The 23,550-nt window shown below is 46.4% G+C and overlaps 1 protein-coding gene across 1 annotated transcript in view; it reads right to left on the bottom strand.

Annotated features, from left to right (window-relative positions):
* Prkca (protein kinase C alpha) overlaps positions 1–23,550 on the bottom strand; it is a 391,920-nt gene that overhangs the window by 57,538 nt on the left and 310,832 nt on the right. The window contains exons 6-8 of the mRNA XM_041636098.1: positions 20,438–20,594; positions 19,337–19,471; positions 19,028–19,124 (exon numbers count right to left, since the gene is read on the bottom strand). Of these exons, the coding sequence (XP_041492032.1) occupies positions 19,028–19,124; positions 19,337–19,471; positions 20,438–20,594 (389 nt within the window). The remainder of the gene's footprint in view (positions 1–19,027; positions 19,125–19,336; positions 19,472–20,437; positions 20,595–23,550) is intronic.

Here is a 23,550-nt window from a genome sequence, read left to right as displayed (position 1 = left end):
AGGAACAGGCATCCATCTATGATCCAGATGCCAAATCCGTGTCTGCCCTGATCCTGAACCTCCTAGGCTTGAGGGCTGTGAGCAATGGGTCATGTTTGCAGGGCTCCTGGCCTGTGTGGGTTACAGAAGATGCCAACAGAAGGAAAGTTCATCTGTACAGAAAGTGAAGAGCCGTCCCCGGGGCAGGCCACCTCCCTCGTCACCCCACTCTCACTTGACTGTATGCTCGTGTTTATGCTCTTGGACTTTGGGGCCTGGATGACTGTCAACACCTGCTGAGTAGTTTTCTTCCCAAGCTGGGAGTCACAGACGAACAGCAAGCAAATCTCCGGTGTGCACTAGCCGCCCTCTCCAGGATCACAGACTGTCAGCCCTGGCAGGGTCCCAGCGGAGGCCTAACCTGCCTATGATGAGGATGTCTGCATGCAGATGAAGATGTATGAACCTTGGAGATGGTCCCCAGGCCCAACTCCACTGCCCCCAGCCCTTCACAGGTTTGGCTGCTCATGCTATGGAGAAAGGGAAGGACACCACTTTCTCCCAAACACAGGATCCTGCACCTGCTGGCTCCTGTGCTCCAGGTGGCCCCAGAATGGGTGTCACCAACCTCAGGAGGATGACAGAGCAGTTCAACCTCTAAAAGAATTTGGGGCCAAGGAACACAGGCGCCTCAGGTTACAGGCAAAGTTACAGAGATAGATCTGAGGGACATTTCTTCCCTTGGTTCTGAAGCCCCAAATCATGCTTTGAATTAGCACTCTCCCTGCCATAGCAAAGGTCAGTACATAATTCTGACTGCTCAGCCCAAATACTCTCTGACGTCATTTCCCACCTCTGATGCCGTGGCATGACATTCAGATGAAAGAATGTGTGGCCATGATTTAGAATGGCGGGCAGTGGCTGGGGCGGGGCTCTGGGGTGCACTTTTTACTCTTGTCCCACGTCCTGCAGATTCTCAAATCGTTTATCCTCACCTACTAATGTCCTTTCCCATTTTGATAGATTTGATTTTTCAGTGTTGGGGCTCGAACTTGGAGCCTCAAGCCTTAGCGGCTTAGATAAAATACCTATGACTCCTTGCTAACTTATCAGGGTAGCAACAGTAAAATGTTCCTGACGCATCTGAATTAAATCACCAGTCTCTCCTGTGATGTTTGATGCTCTAAGTGGCACAGGCAAATAAGGCTGCGTTGCCAACATAGTAGGTACTTTGGCAGCAAAGCCCAAGGGCAGGGGACACACGGCAAGCCATTTCTGTAATTTCCTTCATGAGAACTGGTTTTATGGGCACATTCACTCAGGTGGCTGCCACTGTTAAAGTCAGGAAGTCCACAGGCCTCGACTCTGTGGCAACTGAGTCATACACCGAGGGTGGGTGGATGGGTGGGTGGGGGGAAGTGGGACCCAGGATCGATTACAGCTTTGCCTGGTGTGGACAACAATGCTTGGTTATTTTTCTGCCAAGCCTTATGGTGGTTTCTAGTAGCCATTATGCATGCTGTTTTCTTTACGGTTATCTGTTTTCCCATTACATGCTTTGATTCATCCAGTGATGGATGACATGCTTGTTAAGTCGGCTAATCTCTTTTTCACACATGTATGAGGAGTATTTTGGTCTCCCCCACACCCCCGCCCCATCACCATCTCCTATTTCCTTTCCATTCCCACTGATTCCCTCCTCTTCCTGGCTAGGTTTCCTTTCCACTGCAAGTCTATCTCCCTCTCTCTTTGCCCCTTCCTTTTTTGGGTGACCCAACTGAGTTTGATTAGAGTTACAGGAGCTTGGGCACCTTAACGGTCATTACTCCCCCTACCCCCACCCACCAGTTACTATTAACTGCCAGTAGCTCTTCAGAGAGGGTGCAGAATCGTGCACCCCTCCCCCCACCAGCAACTGTGAACCTAACTGCCTCTGGCTCTATCTCCTCAGGGGAAGCCGCCTGACCTAGAAGCAGCTCAAAGTGCCTCACCTGGTAAGTGGTCCCAGCAAGGGCATTGCCCTTCACCCCCTCCCCCCCTCCATTGCTATGGGAGGATCCTGTTTGAAGATCCTCCCAATTTTAACCTTTTCTGGGTGTTTCCACCCATGAAGATGCAGTTCTTCTCCCATTGGGACTGGCAGCACCATTCCTCCGATGCCCACTTTAAGGAACCCCTCCCTAGTAAGGGGGGAGGGAATGGCTGCGACATTTCTCACCCTAACCCATTTCTTTTCCTGCCAGGGTTTGCCACCACTCAGGCTGTGCAGGGTCGGGAGTCTCATGTTTGACACATACAGTCAAGTAAATGGTTTTCCAGACTGTCAGCAGCACGGGGACTTCTCTGGGCAAGCCATAGACGGAAGGAGCCAACAAGACCTACGAGGCGCTTGACCGCTTCTCTTTTTAGCACCGTGACTGTTGTCTAAAATCAGGAGCAGCTGGGAGCATGAAATGCCTATTTCTTTTTCGGCCCTTTCAGCTTCCAAGCAAGTGGAGGACCCTCGTTTGCTCCTCGACGGTCTGTATTCATTAAGATGCGGGGAGTCTTTCTTTTGTGAGTCTTTACTGCCCTCTGGTGGTATTTAGCTCCTGGAGCAGTTGCAGAAATTTGCCTAAGGTTCATGGCGGGTAAGCTGTGGCAGTGGAGGCCCAGTGAATACTGCAATGTGGCGCAAAGACTGCACCTGGTCCATCTTCCCAGAGGGACCTGTGCAGAGGGGACTTGCAGCACTAAGGTGAGAGCCAAGCGCTCGCCCAGGACACTACTTGTAAAATACATAGAGGTTGTACAGGCACCTTAACTTACAAAAAACCTGCAATCCCCAAACAATTACACATCATTTTGGGTCTTCTGAATGTTCTAAAACTTCTGCTGTGCCAAGACTCTGCCAGCCACAGAACTGAGAATGGACTGGAACAGAGAGGGAGGCAGTGGAGAGGCCAGGGACCCTAGAGTGGGCCGAGAGCCGCAGCATCCGCTTTAAAGAGAGAAGCAGACAACAATCTGCGGGATGATGGGAGATGATGGGTGTCACACGAGGGCGGAAGTCAAATGAAAGAGTCTCTACTGGGTTCAGCTTGAACTGGAACGTGCACAAGAAGCTGCCTCCTGCAGGTAAATACTCAAAGCTGCCCAAGCCAGGGCTGACCCTGAGGCTGGCTTTCTTTTCCTTCATGGTTGGATGGACAACCGTGAGAAAGACGAACAGAGCACCATACCATACCCCACCCCAAAGGGGCTCGAACCTGTGCTTTCACACAGAGGTCTTTGTTTCTGCTTTTATGAGTCTGCCTCTGTGGTGCTGGATCCACTTGTTTAGCTACTCAAACATAAACTTTTTCTAAAGTGTCTTGAAGGGACAGGAGCAAGCATTTTTGAAAGGAGAGCCATCTGCTATTAAATTTAGCACAGAACTTAAAACATCCTGTTTAAGCCTTTGTTCGTTGAACATTTTAAAACCATATATTTTTTTTTAAGACCCAGGCATCTAATCATAGCTCCATGAGGCACCTGCTTCTAGGACCAGTTACAGCTGGACTTTCTGTGTTCTTCTCTGGGCTTCACGGCCATCAGCTCACATGGAGGCTGGGGACGTTCAGGAGTGGTCATAGACTGGAATGACACTTAGGATATCCTTAATTGCCATGGGTCTCAGCTTTGCCTTCTGTAAAATGGACTGAAATGCTACCTCATCGCAGATGAATGGGACCTTCCATTTCTACTGGCTCAGCACTAGAAGCTGCCCCGATAGTATCCAGCCATAGCCCTTCCAGGTGGCAGGAAGTATCAGAAGAGATTCAGGATAGTGGAGATTAGGAAACAAAGTCGCTGCAGGTCTACTCCTAGAATAAGTAGACTCAGAAAGGGCCAAGTGGTTCTCCTGCCAGAGTTGATCTTCAGAGGAATGGGGGGATTCTGGAGGAGAAGTTTCAATGCAAGACCAGGGTGTAAATCCATACCTTTTTCTGTGTCTGTTATATGGGGGCGCACCAGTCTGGTGTAAGAGACTGCTGGGGGTCACTTTTTTTTATGTGGATCACTGTCTGAGGTGTCGACTTGTTGCAGGCTGCAGCAGAGAGGAGCTAGCTGAAGCCTACGTGGCTTCAAGGGTAGAGAGCCTCAAACGGAAGAGGAAGGTGGGCAGGCAGAAGGTTTGCCACATACTAGATGTCCTGGGATTCTTCAGGTGTAACCCACAGGCCTTGAAAGTGGCCAATGGAGATGTATCGGAGCATTACCATGACCTACATGGGTACTCACAGGCTACTGGGGACTGGAGCTGTGTGGGGTGCAGAAAGAATAACCCTGATTAAAAAAAATGAAACAGTGGTGGCACTCCCTCATGTGGCCAATCACTGATGGCTCTTGCTGATCCCAAAGGTCCTGCTTATTTCTGTGTAGCCTCTCACCTAAGAGACACACACACAGCCTCTGGGGCCAGTCACGGGCTGGCGGCTGACAGATTTTCATAAATGCCCACAGAGTGAAGATTAGTTAGGGTCAAGTGAGAGCAAAGCCGCTCTGAGGTGTGGGGGAGTGACCATCCTCCAGTTTTGCTTCAAGGTTGGGGTGCATTACCCCAGCACGGGTGACATTTCCTATCTCAGGCAGATCAAGTTGTTTTCCCCTTAGGGCTCATCATAAAAGGGAACAAGAAATGCATAAAATAAGAGCAAACACAAAACTTCCCAGGAGGAGGCGCTGTGGTGCGACCATGTGACGGGAGTCACTGGACTTCTCTGTCTCAGGTGGGAGAAGTGGAGTGAACCACGGTCCAGTTGTTGCTTATATTTGCTGTGGTTTAGATGTGAAATGTCCCCCACAGGTTCATGTGTTTGAATACTTGGTCCCCACTGGTGGCCTTGTTTGGGAATGTTTTGGAACGTTAAGGGAGAGCCTTAATGGAGGACATGGGTCAGTGGGGATGGGCCCAGCCACGCATCCTGTCCAGCCTCCGTTTCCATGTGCAGAGGCAACATGGCCAGCTTCCTCATCCTGTTGCCGCCATGCCTACCCTACGATGGACTCTAATCCCTCAATAAACCTTTCCTCTCTTAACTCGCTTCTTGCCAGGCATTTGTCATTTGTCATAGCAGTAAGAAAAGTCACCAACATGGTACCCAGCATACAGATGGGAGCTTCAGATCCAATCGGAAGAACAGAGCTTTTGAGTTTCCTTGAAGATGGCTACTGAGGAAAATAGCATCTCAGACAGCCTCTTGATTCCCACCTCCTGGAGTAGGGATGCGGGCAGAACCCAGGAACAACATGGAGATTTTGTTCTAAACTTTCATATTTACTCATTTAACCATCCAGGCAGCCTTGCAAGCTTAAGACGTTTTATCTCTTTTATATTTGACTTGAAGAGACGGAGGGGAGACAGGCCAGCCAAGTGACAGAGTGCCAAGGCCACACTGCCAGGCAATGGCAAGGCTGAGCTATGTACCAGGAATGTGGCCCTTCCTGCACTGTACCATGCTGCTTCCTGGAATACCAAGGTGTGTGAGAGTCAGTGGCCAACCAGTAGCGAAGAGGGGGCAGAGTTGGGAAAAGCGATCAGTTTACCTGTGGGAGGGAGATCTAGAGAGGTAATGGCTTTGCCCCAGCTCTTTCCCCCTCCATTTTAAAAATATGAGTATATGTGTACATGTATGTTTGTATGTATGTACATATGTATGTATGTATGTATGTGCACGGAGGTCATGCAGGTGCCGGTGGAGGCCAAAAGTGGGCGCTGGATCCCATGGAACCAGAGTTACAGGTGGTTAGTGAGCTGGGAACCGAACCCACGTCTTCTGCAAGAGCTGTACAGGATGGTGACTGCTGAGCCACCTCTGTAGCTCCATCTCTTTATTTCCCTTTCCAGCTATGTCTGTGTTCTCCACTGGGGCCTGACTTTTCTAGGAGATACAGTCTTAGGATGTCATATTACTTCTTCCCAGAAGGACGGTTTCCAACAGAAACAAGGACAAAGACACATGGCTTGGGCATGTCACATCACACGGGTTTAGACCCCAGTGTCAGTTTATTCCATCCACCTGGAAGTGTTTGTAAACAGAAACTGCCTTCACACCCTGGAGTGGCCAGTGGCACCCACCTACCCTTGAGAACACGGAAGGGGTTACTCCGAGGGAAGGACCTGTCCAGTAGCTCAGAGTGTTCAAGGGGCGCCGCCTTCCCAAGCTTTCTCAGCCTCATGGAACAGGATTTAAAAGACACAGAGGAGGGTGGAGGAAAGAGAACTCTTGAAAGCAGTGCTCCGAAGGCTCACCCCCCTCACTCTCTGCACAGCACCGTGAGGCAAACGCCGGAGCCTGCTGATGTTTAGAAAGACAGAGCACAGAAGGTGGCAGTCACCCGGTGACACAGGATAGGATTGGGGTAGGCAGGATGGTGGATCCCTAGAAGGTACAGAACTATCTCATTCTGAGAACAGCGAAAAGCCTGGAACCAAGCCGCACGTGGCCAGGCCCATTCCCTCACCCTCCTCGGCATTTCTGGGCACTAACGGTTCCACTGCATCAGTGGATGTATCTTGCTAGGCACCCACCCATGTGATGGGGTGGTGGGGGCATTCTCGTTAGTACACATGTCTGAGCGCGCACAGCTAGGTTCCCAATAATTTTACGCACAGATGACTCTTCAACAGTTAGAATAAAACCAACGCCACATTTGTCTTTTCTCTTTTCCCAGTTCAAGTTAGCCCCTCCCCCTCACGTGTGACTCTCCACCCTCAAAAGGTTCCTGTAACTCAGCTTGGCCTTGAACTTTCTAGGCAGCCCAGTGGCTTTGAATGCCTGACATTTGTCTCTACCTCCTAGGTGCTAGGACTACAGGTGTGTGCCTCCACGCCTTCTATCATGTTGTGGATCAAACCCAGGTGCCCCCTGCACTCCACCAACCAGGGGACATCTCCAGAAAACGCACATGCTCCTAATAAAGTCTGCTCTCTTGATGAGTCAGAAGCTCCTCAGTGACTCAAGGGGCCCGAGATTTCCCCAGTAAAACAAGTTGGGAGACATGGATTAACCTGTCCCAGTTAACTGAAGGCCACATCACCAGGTTCTGTGTCCTCCAGCTCTCCTCTGCTGTCTAGAAAACCCTGGTGACGAGAAAGCTCTACTGACCCAAGTACTAACATCAGTGAAAATGAACCGGCACCTTCTTAACAGAGAAATACACACAAGGAGGGACAAGAGCAGCCATAGAGGTCCATCCGGGGCGAGGTAGCTTCAGAGAGAGGATGCCAGAGAGCCTGGTTTTCACAACCCAAATCCTACCGCCCAAATGGGTCATAGCATACCTGAGCCTGAATAGGAGTAATGAGGGGAGATGCGGTACTCAACCCTCCTAACGCTGCAACCCTTTCATACAGTCCCTCATGTCAAGGTGACCCCCAACCATAAAACTGTTTTCATTGTTACTTCATGACTGTAATTTTGCTACTGTTATGAATCACAATGTAAATATCTGTGTTTTCTGATGGTCTTAGATGACCCTTGTGGAAGGGTCATTCGATCCCAAAGCAGCCGCAACCTACAGGTTGAGAACTAGGGGGCAAGTGGGTGAGACATTAGCGTAGTAAGGCTTTGTCTATTAAAATGGGAAGCTGGACAAATACTTGCCAAGTAGAAACACATTTTCTTCTCTTACAGCATGTAATTATGAGTCTTTAGGTCAGTACTCACAAACCCTTAACTGTTCCCCAAATAGGGTATTTTATTCTAACTACCAAAGCTTTGTTTTCTGGCTAGAGATCTTAATCTATAACATTATTAAAGGGAACCAGCCAGCAACAAAAACATTCATTGGAATCTTGACGTTTGAAGCATTTTGATAGGGTCATTGGTCACCTTTGCCTCAGTGTCTCTAGGAATGAGCCTGGATGCACTGACAGGCTTTAGCAATTTCCCCCTCTAGCTTCCATCTGTGATAGGTCAGCCCAGGAAGACCCCAGGGGAGACACCACAGCACAAATGCTGGGTTTACCCGATACTTGGTAATATCTGCCTATGCTAAAATAACCCAAAGTCTCCTTTTGAAAACGATCAAAGGAAAAACATAAAGTGACAGAGTCCAGAATCCCTCCCTGTCACACCTCCAAGAGATTTAGGGAACACATTCTGGACCAACAGACGGACATCCAGGCAGGAGCCAGGAGGTGAGTGCTAGGAATTGCTCAGAGTTGCTGCCTCTGTGTTAAGGGCAAAAGACATGGGAGCCACTAAATGCACCAGACTCCTGGCCCAGACACTCTTTCAACCTAAGTAGGTTGGGAAATGTCACCGTCACCTATATAATCACAGTGATGGTCTCAAAGGGTGAGACCCGAGCTATGGGAATAAGCAAGAGCCCCCAAATACTCATGAGCACCCTGGCACAGGTTCCTGAACCTCATTTGAGAACTCTCATTTTGCTTTTTTTTTTTTTTTGAGATAAAATCTCACAATGTTCCCCTGGCCAGACTGTAACTCATCATATATAGAACAGGCTGACGTTAATTCACAGAGAGCTGCCTATTTCTTCCTCCCAACTTCTGGGATCACACCTGACTTAAAGAACTACTTCTGTTATTCTTAATTAAGTAGACGTGTGTAGCTCTGTGTGAGCACGCACGTGTGAGTCACCTGGCATGGCTGCTGGGACTGAACTCAGGCCTTCGGAAAGAACCACAGACACACTTAACCACCGAGTCAGTAACTCCACATTCCCTATTGAGATTCCCAAGGCCTCTCTGGTCCTACCATGCCATATCACCAGAGTGGTTGCTGTGGGCTTCCCCTCTGTATGCTGGGAATATGTTTTATTACCATTGGCTAACAAAGAAGCTGTTTTAACCTATGGCAGGGCAGATAGAGCTAGGGGAAAACTAAACTGAATCCAGGGCAAAGAAGGCAGAGTCAGGGAGACACCATGTAGCTGCAGAAAGAGAAAGACGTCGGAACCTTACCAGTAGGCCACAGCCTCTTGGTGATACATAGATTAAAAGAAATGGGTTAATTTAAGATGTAAGAGTTAGTTAATAAGAAGCCTGAGGTAATAGGCCAAACAGTGTTATAATTAATATGGGTTTTGTGTGATTATTTGGGTTTGGGCTGCCAGGAAACAAACATGCAGTCTCCATCTATGAGTGGCAATGGTTTCCAGCTGTGAGTCTCGATTAGACCCAGGAGTTGAAGTCACTAGCAATCGGGCAAAGAGGATCTGTAGCCTGAAAAAGAGCCCTGCTCATCTAGGGGACACGGGAGGAGAAGAGCGTTCTGCACTGTCTGAGACTCTGGGGTCTTGTTTAGAGAGGGAACTGAGGTAGTGAAGATCTCCCATGTTCCACTGCGCCACACTCGACCTCCAGGGGAGGTGCCTGACATAGACAGAGCAGATGCAAGTGACCAGCTAGAAACTGCCAGAGTCCCTGACTTCTGGAATCACAAACAGCGTGGGAAAGAAGCTGGTCTATCTCTGACATCAGATTCACGACCCATGTGGGTTTTACCCAACTGCTACTGGGCTCTGGGCATGTAAGGGGTGCGATGCTCTCTGACTCCGAAATGACTTTCTGAAGGCTTTCTGCTGAAGGCCTCCAACCACCCCCGGAGATAGGTGTGTCTAGCAAAGAAGTTTGTAAGAAGCTTGAGAATTATTTCAAAGTTTACATAGATTTAGTGTGCGTGTGTATGTATGTGTGTGTACATGTGTGTGTATGTGTGTATGTGTGCACACACACACACATGCTCAGAAAAGTGGGTGTTGCAGGCAAGAGCAGAGGAGGAGGCAGGAAATAAGAACCATTTCAGACAGGAGAACAGAGTCCTTATACCACCGACTTTGCAAGTGTGTCCCTTCTGGGCTGTTCCTTTCCCATCAACATAGATGATTTTAAATACCCTTCCCAGGTCTTCCACTCCAAATTCTGCGAATCCTGGGATCCTGAAACTTCAGTAGAGGACCAGAGGGCACAGATTTCAGGCTTTTGGGACCACACACTCCCAGTAGTGACTCCACTTTGCCCCAGCACCAAAGCAGCCTCAGGCAAAATGCTTATGGAAATGAATGTGGCCCTCATTGAGAAAACTCTATTTAGGGACGTGGAAATTTAATTTTCACCTAATTTTCATGTCTCACAACATTATAGTTCTTTGATTTGAGGGTAAAAAGACATTTCAAAACAAATTATTCTTAATTCACGGGTCATACAAAGGCAGGAGGTTTGGTATGGGTCCCTGTTTGATCCATTGATTCCCCTCACTGTACTGCAGCTCTAGCTGATGAATCTGCTCACTCGTTAATCAATGGGGTTTGTCTTCTTAATCAGCACCTCTGAGGATGTAATGAGTACCTGGGACTCTGATTAACTGCAGATTGATTCGGTGAAACGCAGGGTGAACTCTCAAGTCTACGGGGCTAGCCTCGAATCCCTACCTCATCCTGGCAGTAGCTCACACTCCAGGTATCTGGCTTGGATCGCCTATTGGTGTGTGTGGTGTATGTGCATGTCTGTGTTCATATGTGCAGACAAATGTATGCACACGTGGAGACCAAAGGCTGATGTCACATGTCTCTCTCAGTTGCTCTTCACCTTATTTGAGAGGACAGGGTCTCTCATGGAACCTGGAGTTACTGATTTGACTGACTGGCCAGAAAGTCCCAGGCTTCACCACTCTCACCCCGCCCCATGCCAGGCTTTTTATGCGGGTGCTAGGGATCTGAACTCAGGTCCTCATGTTGGTAAGCACTCTACCAACTAGTCTACCTGTCTTCCCAGAACCACACAAGCTTTTCTGTCACCGGGCTTTTGTTGCCTTAATTCTGCTGAGGTATCCGAAATAGGGCCATAAAGAACCGTCAGTGTTCTTTTTCTCCACGTTTACATTTGTGCCAAGGGACATAATCCCTCCATTCCCCTTTTCCAGTTCCTATAAATAGCAGGGTGCATCATCCTCACTCACACCCTGACCTCCTATGGGTACCAGAGCCTGGGTACACAGGGAGAGCCGCTTCTAGCATTAGGCTTGCCCGCTTCCTCACCCAGCAACATCCACCCACAAAGTCATGCCTATTACACAAGGCTTTTCACGCTACGTTAGGGATTTGTTAGGACGGCACAAAAAGCTGGGATGGGCAATCTTTTATTCTTTATTTCTTTTTGTTTCCCAACAAAATTATGTATTGTGTCTCTAAATTAAGTTAGACGGAGAACACATGGCCAGTGGGAGGACACCAGGGCAGCCTTTGTCCTCTCTCCCGCACTGATCACAAGCCTGGGCTGTGACTATCAGAGACTCTCTGGGTTTGCTCAGTGCTGAGGGCTATTGACAAACGACCTAACGAATGTAGAAAATGGTTTTCACCTCATATCCTATTAAGATTTTGCTTCTAAAACCAACTGAAGTAGAAACATTAAAATATCTCTCAACTGATGCCCTTTTAATAGATTCATTTTTTTACCCCCTTAATATCACCCAGATCAGAAAGTAATTACATAGTTATTTAGGGACCAAAGAAGTAGAATCCATACTGGGGGGACATCAGATTTCTGTTTTGTGGCTAGAGGGCATCTGAAAGAACTCGGGTTTCCATAGTAACCATAGCAGGACTGATCAAATCAACAAATAGTTACAATTTAGCTGAGGGTTTCCAATGGACTGTCTTTCTTCCCCCATCTGGAAAAGAACATTGCAAATTAGATAAAGTCTTCAAAGACAATGGGGGCTTTCAGAAAATCCAATTTTGGCAATAGTAAATAAAAGAGAAAAACATCTGCTTTCTCCCGTGTGACCTATCCACAGCCTCTCATCTTCATTGATGTGAGTACCTTGACTCTGGTAGTGATTGGATTCTATTAATTTGCTCATTAGGAAGAAAGAATCTTAAATTGTTTCCCAGGTTAAAGGAAAACAGAAACTTGGCAGCATCTCCAGGGTGACCTTGTCCCTTCTATGCCTTCCTGACAAGCCTCAGGAGGCTCCTTCGCCACCCTCCCCCACACAAGAACCTCACAACCTTAGAATGAATTTGGACATCTTTTGGTTTAGACTCTAGTGTGGTTCTGAACAGTCACAAACATCAAAAACTACAGACACACACAGCATGTTTTTCTGCATGTATCTGGGATACATGAGAGCCAGTGGGGCTGGCAGGTGGGCACCAGCATGTAGTCCACAGGACAGTTAGTAAGGTCCCCAGCTTCTGCTCCCTGCTCTCACCCTTTCTGCCCTGCTGATCTCAGCAATGTAGCTGTAGGCAGGAAGAAGGGGCCTTCTTGGACAGCATTTAGTGTGGCTGGGGGAGCTGGGTGCTCACACGTGACATGTTTCCCCCGTGGAGCCTCTCTTGGATGGGAAGAGGGGTAACAGTCTTGAGGCATGACTTTTTCAGGGACTGAACTTAGGCCATCAGACTTAGTAGTAAATGCCTTTACCCGTGGAAGCTACCTTGCTGGCCCACAGCATATTAATTTTATTAATTCAGAGGAATGTTCTAGATCTGCCATGTACAGTAGAAATATATACACAGACATACATACATTGTTTTAGATTTTCTAGAAAATTCATTAACAACATAAAAAATAGTTGAAATTGGGATGGAGAGATGGCTCAACAGCACTGGCTTCTCTTCCAAAGTCGTGAGTTCAATTCCCAGCAACCACATGGTGACTTGGAACCATTCATATAATAAGATCTGGTGCCCTCTTCTGGCATGCAGGCATACATGCAGGCAGAACACTGTGTATATAATACATAAATAAATAAATTTTTAAAAAGAGAAATAGTTGAATTATGTTTAATGTTCATATGCAGATGTAACATAAAATATCTATGATAATTATAATCTGACTATGTAATATATTTATCCAATATATTCAGGATATTACTTCAGCATATATTGACCATGAAGTGGTTAGTGAAATATTTTACATTTTTTTCATGTTACTGTGTCTTTGAAAGCCTGTATATTTTATATTAACCACTTATTTCAAATCAGACTACACAGAGTTTAGTTTTGTTTAGAGATGGTCTCATGTAGTCCAGGCTGGCTTTGAACTTCTATGTAGCAAAGGATGGTCCTGAACTCTTGATTCTCCTTTCTCCTTCTTCTGTTTCCCATGTACTGTGATAACAGGCATTTGCTATCATTCCCAGCCTAAGACTGTACATATTTGAAATAATCCAAGGTCTCACATGACTAGGCCCTGTCAAATTATACAGCACAGTCCTAGGGGATTTTCACCTGTAAGGCCAGAACTGAGAGAGGAGCAGAGACATGAGAGTCCTGTGGGCTCACTGACCATCTAGCCTTCCAAAATAGTGGTCTAGCTTCTATACCAGCACGCAAAGGCAAAGGCAAGAGAATCAGAGGTTCAAGGTCACCCTCAGCTACATAGTGAGCTTGAGGAGACTCTGTATAGGGAAAACAACCACGCACCAACCAAAACAACAACAACAACAACAACAGAACAATAAAAAAGAAATTTGTGGTCTGATAGAAAGCTGAGTGCAATTTCTATGCTTGACTTATGTATGTAAAAGATCAAAGTGATCACCTCACCAGAAGCGCTGGACTTTCACAGGAATGGAATCGGTGGTAAATGAACAAGCTGCGCGTCACTAACCTAGTTACTTCCCTAATGCCCTGCTAGAGGCTATTCTGACTATGGTTCCACTATTGCTAACGCTTGGGGTGGTTTCTAACAATCATATGTCAGGTAAACTCACTTTTGAGTATTTACTCAGGCCCTTAAACCAGATCACTGAGTTGCGAAGTCTCCATGCAGTATGGGATCTTTTCTCCTTTCCTAATAGCCATGGATAACCCCTTCTATTTGGAGGTCATCTGTACATCTGTACATTTGTTTCCAGGCCGCTCCTCAGACCTGAATAATCACACAGAAACTATATTAATTACAACACTGCTTGACCAGTGGTTTAGGCGTATTCTTACCCAGCTCTTATATCTTAAATTAACCCATTTCTATTAATCTGTGTATTGTCACGAGGCTGTGGCTTACAAGATAAGGTTCTGGAGTCTTTATCCTTCAGCAGCTACATGGTATCTCCTTGACTCTGCCGTCTGTCTGTCTGTCTGTCTGTCTGTCTCTCTTTTCCAGCCTGGCTATATTCTGCCCCACTATAGGCCAAATTAGCTTCTTAACCAACGACAATAAAACATATTCACAGTATGCAGATAGAAATCCCACATCTGATACACTCTGAGACTTACAACATGCCTGACTTACAGACACAATGTGTTTCAGAAATTCATTTTACAGACACACTGTATCTAGACATCCATTTACATGAATACAAGGTTGCTTTCCTAAGATGATGTGACAAAAGGTGATAAGGGTCTCACCTTCCACCCCTGTTTCAAAGTAGAGCCAGACAACATGGCAGAGAATCCACCCATTCTGTGGAACATCATTTCAAGATGAAAATGCATTCATTTTAACATGGGCAGTAAACCATGGTTTATGGGTAAATCTGGTCTGCTACTTGTTTCTATAAATAAAATCTTACTGAAAAACAGTTTCATTCATTACACATTATTAGCAGGGTCTTTGGTGCCTCACTGCAGCACTAAATATTGCAACGTGCTGTGGCCTGCAGATATTATCTGACCTTTTACAGGAAAGACCTGCTGAGCTAGAGGTAACCTAACCTTGGGCCCTCCTTCCCTTCTCAGCACTGACCATGAGGCTACAGTAGGAGCAGAGGCCAGGGTTTGGGAGGAAAGTCTGGTCCTGGCTCTGCTGAGCTTCTATAGAGAAACTGCAAAGCAATATAACAAGGTGTTGTATTGTATTTACTTCTCAGGAATTTCCCTGCTTCATCTCTGGGCCCACAGGTACAGAAGATAAGTTCTGCAGGAAGTAGGGCTGTTTGTTCTGGCCATGACTGAAGCCTCACTTACTGAACAAATAAAAAGATATGTCATTTAGTTTGCGAGTCAGGGACTGTGTGTGCTTTATCTGAAGACAAACGTTAAAAGCCACAGAGATACTTTGTGGGCACTGTGGTCAAGGCCCTGGTCTGTGTTGTCTTTTAGGCAGCTGCACTGTTCTGATAGAAGCTGTAGGAGCAAGCACGGGCTTTTCCAGCCATCCTGGAAGTTTTCCTCGGTTCCTATCAGCTTCACTTGAAGATGATTGTGTTTGCCAAGATTCTAGAATCAACAATTTAAATATGAAGAAAAAATCCATCTAATTATCTGATGAATCCTTCCAGGGTGGGTAGAGCTGTCAGCGCTCATTTGTTTAGATTTTTTAAATTAGAACGAGTGACTTTTGATGCCTTAGGTAAGGTTGGGAAACTTGTTAATTCTTTCTAGAACACAGAGATGCCTGGACGTGATGGGGACATAGCTCTAATTCCAACACCGGGGAGGCAGGAAGCATATCTTGAGTTTAAGAGCAATCTGAGCTATACTTTTTTTTTCCCCACGCAAAAATCCAAAATCCACCATCACCAAAACCAAATCAGATGCGGACAGAACAACTAATGGATGAGCATGTCCAAGTTTTGGCCCACAGGCCACGCTGCAGCTGAGGACGGCTGGGAAGGAGGCTCAAGGTATTGTAGATTCAATGTTGTGTCAAAAGGTTGGGCGTGCATTGTGAGAGGCCCCTGGGAATCAGCCAATGAACTTGTCTGCAGCCCAAGGATGCAAAGTGGATACATGGGAGAGGGACAGATTGCCCTCAGCTCATGTGAGCTGAGGGGTACTGAGGGGTACCATCAGCAATGGGTCTAGGAATGGAGAAGGAAATTAATATGGTGGGGGTTTAAAGAAGCTCCCAAATTATATCCTCATGCTAACTTACCTGCTGTTTGGAAAGGCTGGCCACCCCGCAGATCTGCTCAAATGTGAATCCTGCTCTTTCTGTACCCCGTGCATGCCATGTCAACACTGGGCACTGAGGAAGGAAGGACTGTAACTATCGCCATGTGTAGACCTGATCGCTGAAGTGCTACAGGACTGTGTGCCTGCCTAAGCTCACCAGACAATTCCATTTAAACACAGCATGGAAGCAGTCACGAACTCCCAGCATCTTTGCGGTTGCATCAGCTACAGGCTTATGCCTGGTCTCTTGCAAAATGCTCAGGAAATGAGCAGACACCCTCTGAGAAAAATCTGGGAAATAAAGCCAAAAGATATACACAGGAGATCCTGGGATGTTGTTCATGCAGGTGTTCTGTCTAAGCATAGGGCTCATGATGGAGGAAGGCCATTGGTTAAAAAAATAAAGAAACTGCTTGGCTGGCCCTCATAGGTTAAAACATAGGTGGGAGGAGTAAACAGAACAGAATGCTGGGAGGAAGAGGAAGTGAGCTCAGACTCGGCAGCTCTCCTCTCGGGAGCAGACGCCTCAGAACAGACGCCATGCCCGGCTCCTGGGCAGACACACGTGATTCAGCTCCAACCCAGGATGGACGTAGGCTAGAATCTTTACGGTAAGACCGGTGCTCATAGATTATTAGAGATGGGTTGATCAGGATATCAGAATTAGCCAGTAAGGGCTAGAGCTAAAGGGCCAAGCAGTGTTTAAATGAATACAATTTGTGTGTTGTTATTTCGAGGCATAAGCTAGCCAGGCAACTGGGGTGCTGGGGACGCAACCCCGCCCCACCGCTCTTATTACTACAGGCTCAGAGTGTTGGTACCTGCCATCCCCAGCCACTGAGGACCCCACACCCCCAGGCTGTATGGCCCTGAGCTAGGGCTCTACTGCCAAGTTCTGCTCTCCCAGCATGGAGACAGTCTCTAAGAGAAATGCTTCCCCTTTGGCCTCAAGCCCTCCAGCCTGCCATGTTTACTTAGATATATAACTGTTGACCTTTATAACAGGGTGGGCCCTTAGCTCTGAGAAACAGGAAGTTAACTCACTAGGAAGTCATAGAAATGAGGCACCCACGTGGGTCAATATTTCTCTATCAATAAGGTGGTTTCGGATTTGAATAACTTCAAGTGACACGCCTGTGAAGCCCCAACATTCCCTCTCTCATGGATCTGAACAGTGACCATGTATGACAAACTTGGGGTGTGAGCATCAGTAAAGAGTAGCAGATTTCTGTCCTGCCTGAGATAGGCACTTAGTGTCCTGAAACTCCTTCTAGAAGGATCGACCCATCCACCACCTTCTGGGAAGGTGGTCTAGGGCTATGACCCACCTAGTGCAGGCAGGGGTGGAGGCAGATGGTGGAGCAGGTGAAGGAAAAGAAAAGGGTGAAGGGAGGGAGGGCCATTCCCGGAAAACTGTCTTTCAAGCTTGCATTTGACTTCCTTAGAGATCACAAGAATCTCATTCTTCCAGTCTTAAACACATATTTCCTGTTATTACTTTCTCTCATGTAGCATTTAAAGACTTACATTTAAATTTTATGTACATGTGTGGCTACCTATTTGTGTGCCTGTTGATATCACTTGGAGCTGGAGTTACAGGTGAATGTGAGCTGGCTGACATGGGTGCTGGGAATTGAACTCTGATCCTCTGGAAGAACAGAGAATGCTCTTAACCGCTGAGCCATTGCTCCCTCTCCTGTAGTTTTTGACAGTAGAGACTGAAGTCTGGTTCTTACCAGATAACTCTTAGTTGAGTTGAAAGCAATAGATACATGTTTGACCTACACAGCATTAATTGACTGCCAACATTAAAAGAAATCGGAAGACGTCATATAAAAAAGTGGGACTTTTGGCTTCTCTTGAGGAACTGGAGACATTGCAGCAAGGGCTTCCATGTGTGTTGACAAATGCCACATGACCCTGAGAAACAAGAACTGTTCTTCTATTTTAATATTTTTGTGGAAATAGGGATAGATCCCAGGGCTTTGAGAATGCTAGGTAAGTGCTCTACTACTGAGCCATGTTCCAAGCCTGAGTGCCCCCTTTATGTGTGTTTGAACTCACTGGCTCACCCATCCCCACTGCCCCTTACTATCTCACCAGCCTGGACACCTGCTGTTCGGAATCCTTTATTTAAACTAGACATGACTCACTTCAATCATTTATGCAACCTGGCAGCCCGACCTTCAGTATCACCAAATATCATCAGCCTGATGATGGAATAATCTGAACTATTTCCTGTTTTACATCCTTTAGAATCCAGTCCATCTGGTCCATACCTCCCTTTGGCCACAGTGTAAGGTTAAGGACCATCGGCATCCATTGGTTTCAATGTTTTAGTGTATAGACTCACTGCCTATACACCTGCGTATGTCTCTCTGTATGTTGCTTTCAGACTTCCCGGGATTTCCAGAGAACACTGTGTGATAGTGAAAGTTACAAGTTGTACAGACTGCAGAGGTTCTAGAGAAGCTGACCAAATGGTCAAATGCAAAGTAATGGGAGGGACAGAAAACATCAGACATGGAGACGGGTCCTGAGGCAGGGATTTCGAGGGAAGAATGCTCACTGTGAGCTGAGCTGGAGGGAAAGTGAGAGAGAAAAAGGAGAGGGGGACTGGAGAAAAGAAGAGGAAAGAGGGAAAATGAAACTGGACAGAAGGCAAACACACAGACCCACGCAGAAGGAGAGCAGGATGCTGCCTGCTTAAACGGAGTCTGGAGGAAAAAAAAAAGATTCCAGACAGGAATGTCTGTTGGGGCTCATCCTGCAGAAGAAAATCAGGGCAATTTACTTTCTATAGGAAAAAAAATTCCAGATACTGGAGTGGTGGCTAATTATAGAGAAATTGCTCCTTAGGAAGTCCCTCTTGGAGGCAGAGCCCTTCTCTGTGAGAGGAGAGTGTATCATAACCTTGCTATCTCCCAGCGTTGCACAGACTGTTTCATTGTGTGGAAATCAAACATGTTCTTACCTCTGCACCATCTCCAATCTTCGGTACCCAAAGGACATGGGACGCAGAATGCCAACAGCTTGTCAATGAAAGCCATTACATATAACATTTGCGTTCTTAAATCAAACAAGTATTAGCATGAGAAGTACTCTGGGCTTGCCAATGACGTGACAAGAATCCAGCCCTCCCTGAAGACATGCTTTGTAGCATGGAGGAAAGAAGGTGTCCTGCTCATGGCTTCATGGAAATTCTCACCTCAAACTTCTGCCTGAGCTCCACGTTGCCTTCTTCATCTCCTTCTGGGATGGGCACGTTGTAGTATTCACCTTCTTCTTGGTTGAGCAATTTGTACCTTCAAAGACGGGAAGAAGAGAGGGTAAGGGTCAGGCAATGGTTCTTCACCTTCAGCCTCTAGTCAGGCTGCTGGAGAGATGCCTCTACAGGGACCACAGAAGGGCGGCGGGGGGTGGGGTGGGGGTGGGGGTAGGGTGGGGTGTATCGCTAGCCTCTTCCCGGCTTCTCTCGGCCGCCTGGGGTTTGGAGTCATTGCTGGATCTCCCTTACCATCCACTGGCTGGCATCTTCATCAGCTCTGAGACACCAAAGGAAAGGGAACCCATGAAGTCATTCCGTGTCGTTCGATCCCAGTCCCAGATTTCTACAGACAGTCGCCGGTCTTTGTCTGAAGGCTTTAACTTGCTACAAAACAAACATATACGCAATACATTATGTTGTCTCCACCATGGGGTCTTGGGAAACACCAACATGCTCACAGTCTGTGCCTGAAACAAACAGCATCTTTAATTTCCTTCCTGTGTCAAAGTATAGTCCTTTACACTAGCAAGCTACAAAAGCTCTGTCTAGACCAAGAATCAATGAATACTGATCCCAGGCAACTCATTTTGTGTACACACACACACACACACACACACACGCGCGCGCGCGCGCGCGGCTTTGAACCATTTATTATGATGTACAAATAAAGTTTTATTAGAACACAGCCTTGGCTATTTGTTTATGTATCATCTGTGGCTGCTTTGGCAAGAGAGCCTGTATGACCCACGAGGTCTAGAATACAGACTTACAGTCCTTCTCTCTGACAGACAGACAGACAGACATATTTTCTTCTGGCTGTACACAGAGGAAGTGCTTCTTGAGTATATCCCCATGGGGGGCCTCTTGTGCTCCCTCCTATGAGTGCTCCCTCACTCCTGATTCTTCACTCTTTCCTGCCATTCTTCCCCTTCCTTCATCTCTGTTTGGGGATTTCTGTCACTCTTCCAAGACCAGGCTCAAATGTCACCTCCTTGAGGAACTTTTCCCTGCTTAGAAGTGAGTCTGTTTTCTCTGTTTCAGGAGCAATAGTGCTTTCTACAGCACGCGTTCACTGTTCTCGGCTGCAAAAATTATTCAATTCTTGCTTCATACCCTCTCCTAGCTCTCAAAAGAACTAAGTCCATCAAGAGACGGAACACATCTTATATGTTTTTTTAGTCTGTCACAGAGCAGGAACTGATCATCACTGCGGGGACAGTGGTGATTATCTCTATGTCCTCATCCCTACAGCCTTCAACACTCTCCCCACCCCATTGTCTCTAATAACGGGGTCGGCTGTATGTGGCATGTGGGGGCAGAGATCAACGCAGGACAGGGAAGAACACTTACAATGTGAAGGACTCGTTCCACTGAGGGTTTAGTGTGGAGCGGATGGTCTTGGTTTTCTGTTTGCTTTCATTCTTGGGGTCAGGGATGAGTTTCAGCTTCACGTAAGGATCTGAGAGCCCATTCGGATCCATGGGGATTAGATTTTTTGCATCTCGTACTGTGAAGAGAAAAAGAAAAGAAAATGTAAGAGAAAGAACACTGACTTGTTTTTTTTTTTTTAAAAAAACCCTGTTTTTATTGAGCTATATTTTTTTCCTCTGCTCCTTTCCTTTCCTCTCCCCTCCCCTTCTACCCTTTCTCATGGTCCCCATGCTCTAAGATCTACTCAGGAGATCTTGTCTTTTTCTACTTTCCATGTATATTAGATCCATGTATGTCTCTCTTAGGGTCCTCTTTGTTATCTAGGTTCTCTGGGATTGTGAATTGTATGCTGGTTTTTCTTTGCTTTATGTCTAAAAGCTGATTATGAGTGAGTACATGTGATACTTGTCTTTCTGGGTCTGGGTTACTTCACTCAATATGATGTTTTCTAGATCCATCCATTTGCCTGCAAATTTCAAGATGTCATTATTCTTTTCTGCTGTATAGTACTCCACTGTGTAAATGTACCATATTTCCCTTAACCATTCTTCAGTCGAGGGGCATTTAGTTTTTTTTTCCAGATTCTGGCTATGACAAATAATGCTACTATGAACATAGTTGAGTACATGTGCTTGTAGTACAATTGAGTATCCTTTGGGTATATACCCAAAAGTAGTATTGCTGGGTCTTGAGGAAGGTTGTTTCCTAATTTTCTGAGAAATTGCCATTTTGAAATACAAAGTGTCTGTACTAGTTTGCAATTCCACCAGCAATGCAGGAATGTTCCCTTTTAACCACAACCTCTCCAGCATAAGTTGTCATCAGTGTTTTTGATTTTGGCCATTCTTACAAGTATAAGATGGAATCTCAGAGTTGTTTTGATTTGCATTTCTCTGATGGCTAAGGATGTTGAGCATTTTCTTAAGTGTCTTTCAGCCATTTTTGATTCCTCTGTTGAGAATTCTCTGTTTAGGTCTGTACCCCATTTCTTTTATTGGATTATTTGTTCTTTTGATGACCAATTTATTGAGCTCTTTGTATATTTTGGAGATCAGCCCTCTGTCTGATGTGGGGTTGGTGAAGATCTTTCCCCATTCTGTAGGCTGACGTTTAGAAGGCTGACTTGTGTGAGTCAGCATTGGTGTGGACACCATGCTGGATGAGGGATGTCAAGACGGTGTTTGTAGCCAGATGGAGTGTCACATGCCTGCAGTACCAGCACTTTGAAGGTGGAGGTACAAGACCACCCTTGGCTACATAACAAGTTCAAAGCCAGCCTGGGCTACATGTTTTAAACCTTTGTCTACAATGAGGATGCTGTCTGAGAGGAGAAGAGATGAATTAGAAGCCCCTGTCACTCAATATGAGGTTGTCTACTACCTTTGTTGACAGTCAGTGGGTGTAAAAGGGGCCCTCAAAGTTCAGCCTCCAGGCTAAGTACAAGTCTAAAACAACACCAGTGACCACATTCCAGGCCCTAATAGAAATGCCCAAATCTGGGTCCCACTCAGACCTATGGAAGCAGAGCCTGCATTTTAACAAGATTGCTAGATGTCTGTCTTAGGGTTTCAATTGCTGTGAAGAGATGCTGTGACCATGGCAACTCTTATAAAGGAAAATATTTAACGGGTGATTAAAGGTCAGAGGTTCAGTCTATTATCATCATAGTAGGGCATAGAGGTATGCAGGCAGACATGGGGCTGGAAAAGGAGCTGAGATTCCCACATCTCGACTCTCAGACAACAGGAAGTGTTCTGTTTCACTGGACATGACTTGAGCATATATGAGACCTCAAAGCCCGCCTCCACAGTGACATACTTCCTCCAACAAGACCACACCTACTCCAACAAGGCCACACCTCCTAATAGTGCCACTCCCTTTGGAGGTAATTTTCTTTCAAACCACAATGACCTTGCAGTTTTCCAGAGGGAAAGGAGATGCTTGCCCCATTTGGGCAACCAGCAGGCCTGGCCCATAGTGCTACACAGGCAACTCAGTGTCTACAAAGTATATTTGTTCTTCTGCATAAAAGCTGGCAGATCCTAAACCTGGTTGTACCTTGGAATCCTTTGGAAAAGGGGCTAAAGTTCCAAGGCTCAGAGTTAAAGTAGAGTGATCAAGGGAGGCAGCCCAACAACTTTTTTTTTTCTAATATGATCCCTAGTTGTTTTTATTTTATGGTAGAGATGGACCACTGACATTTCAGGTTGGGATTCAGGAATGCTATCCAATGTGCATCATACATCATCCGGGAGGAGTTCATTCCCAGGGCAGCATCTTGGTCCCCACCTCAAAAATCACAAACTTTGAATCTTCACTTTAACAAGATCCATAGGTGGCTCCAGAGCATGTCCTGGCTTCATAAACAATAACATGGGAATTAACAAATAATTACAAAGAAAAGGCACTTCCTTCTCACTGGGGAACGTGCTCTTAGATGTAGCTGGCTGTCTAAAGCCACTGCATATCATTGCAACAATCATTATCTGTGAAGATGACAAGGTTCATCTGCCTGAGTCTGTCTGCAGTATGTCTCCGTCACTGTCTTCCAAAGGCAACTTCCTGATGATGTCATACCATCAGACACAGTCAGCTGTGAGGAGGTTCTCTATCCCAGAGGTGCTCATACCATGGCCCCTGGACCAGGACTGTTAACATCATGTACTGAACCAGAGTTCCAGAGATCTGTTTATCAAGCCTCCAGGTGATTCCATGGTATGTGGTTGGAAATCCAAATTACACCATCAGAACTCAGGCCAGCTAGCACAGGCCATTGGTGTATATTGATTATGAAGAGCGAGCAATGGAGGAAATTTAGAAGCAGTTCCCGGAGCTGGCAGTGGGAGGAGACATACTAAAGATGTTGGGTGTTTGAGCTCAAATGTGGCAGGCAACATGTCACAAGAAGCAGACACCGAAGTCAAGCACTGTCTGTACTAGCTTGTTATCCTACAATATGCCGATTCTCACTAACACAGCCTTATGTCTTTCTCGCTCAGTAGTCTTAGCCTAAGGAGCTGACAGTGGGCACT

The sequence above is a fragment of the Microtus oregoni genome, unplaced genomic scaffold, assembly GCF_018167655.1.
Source record: "Microtus oregoni isolate MIOR12 unplaced genomic scaffold, Mior012 000048F_ref0000485, whole genome shotgun sequence".
NCBI classification, from domain to species: Eukaryota; Metazoa; Chordata; class Mammalia; order Rodentia; family Cricetidae; genus Microtus; species Microtus oregoni.
Note: the sequence above shows the minus strand (reverse complement) of the source record. Positions and strands in the feature narration are given on the sequence as shown.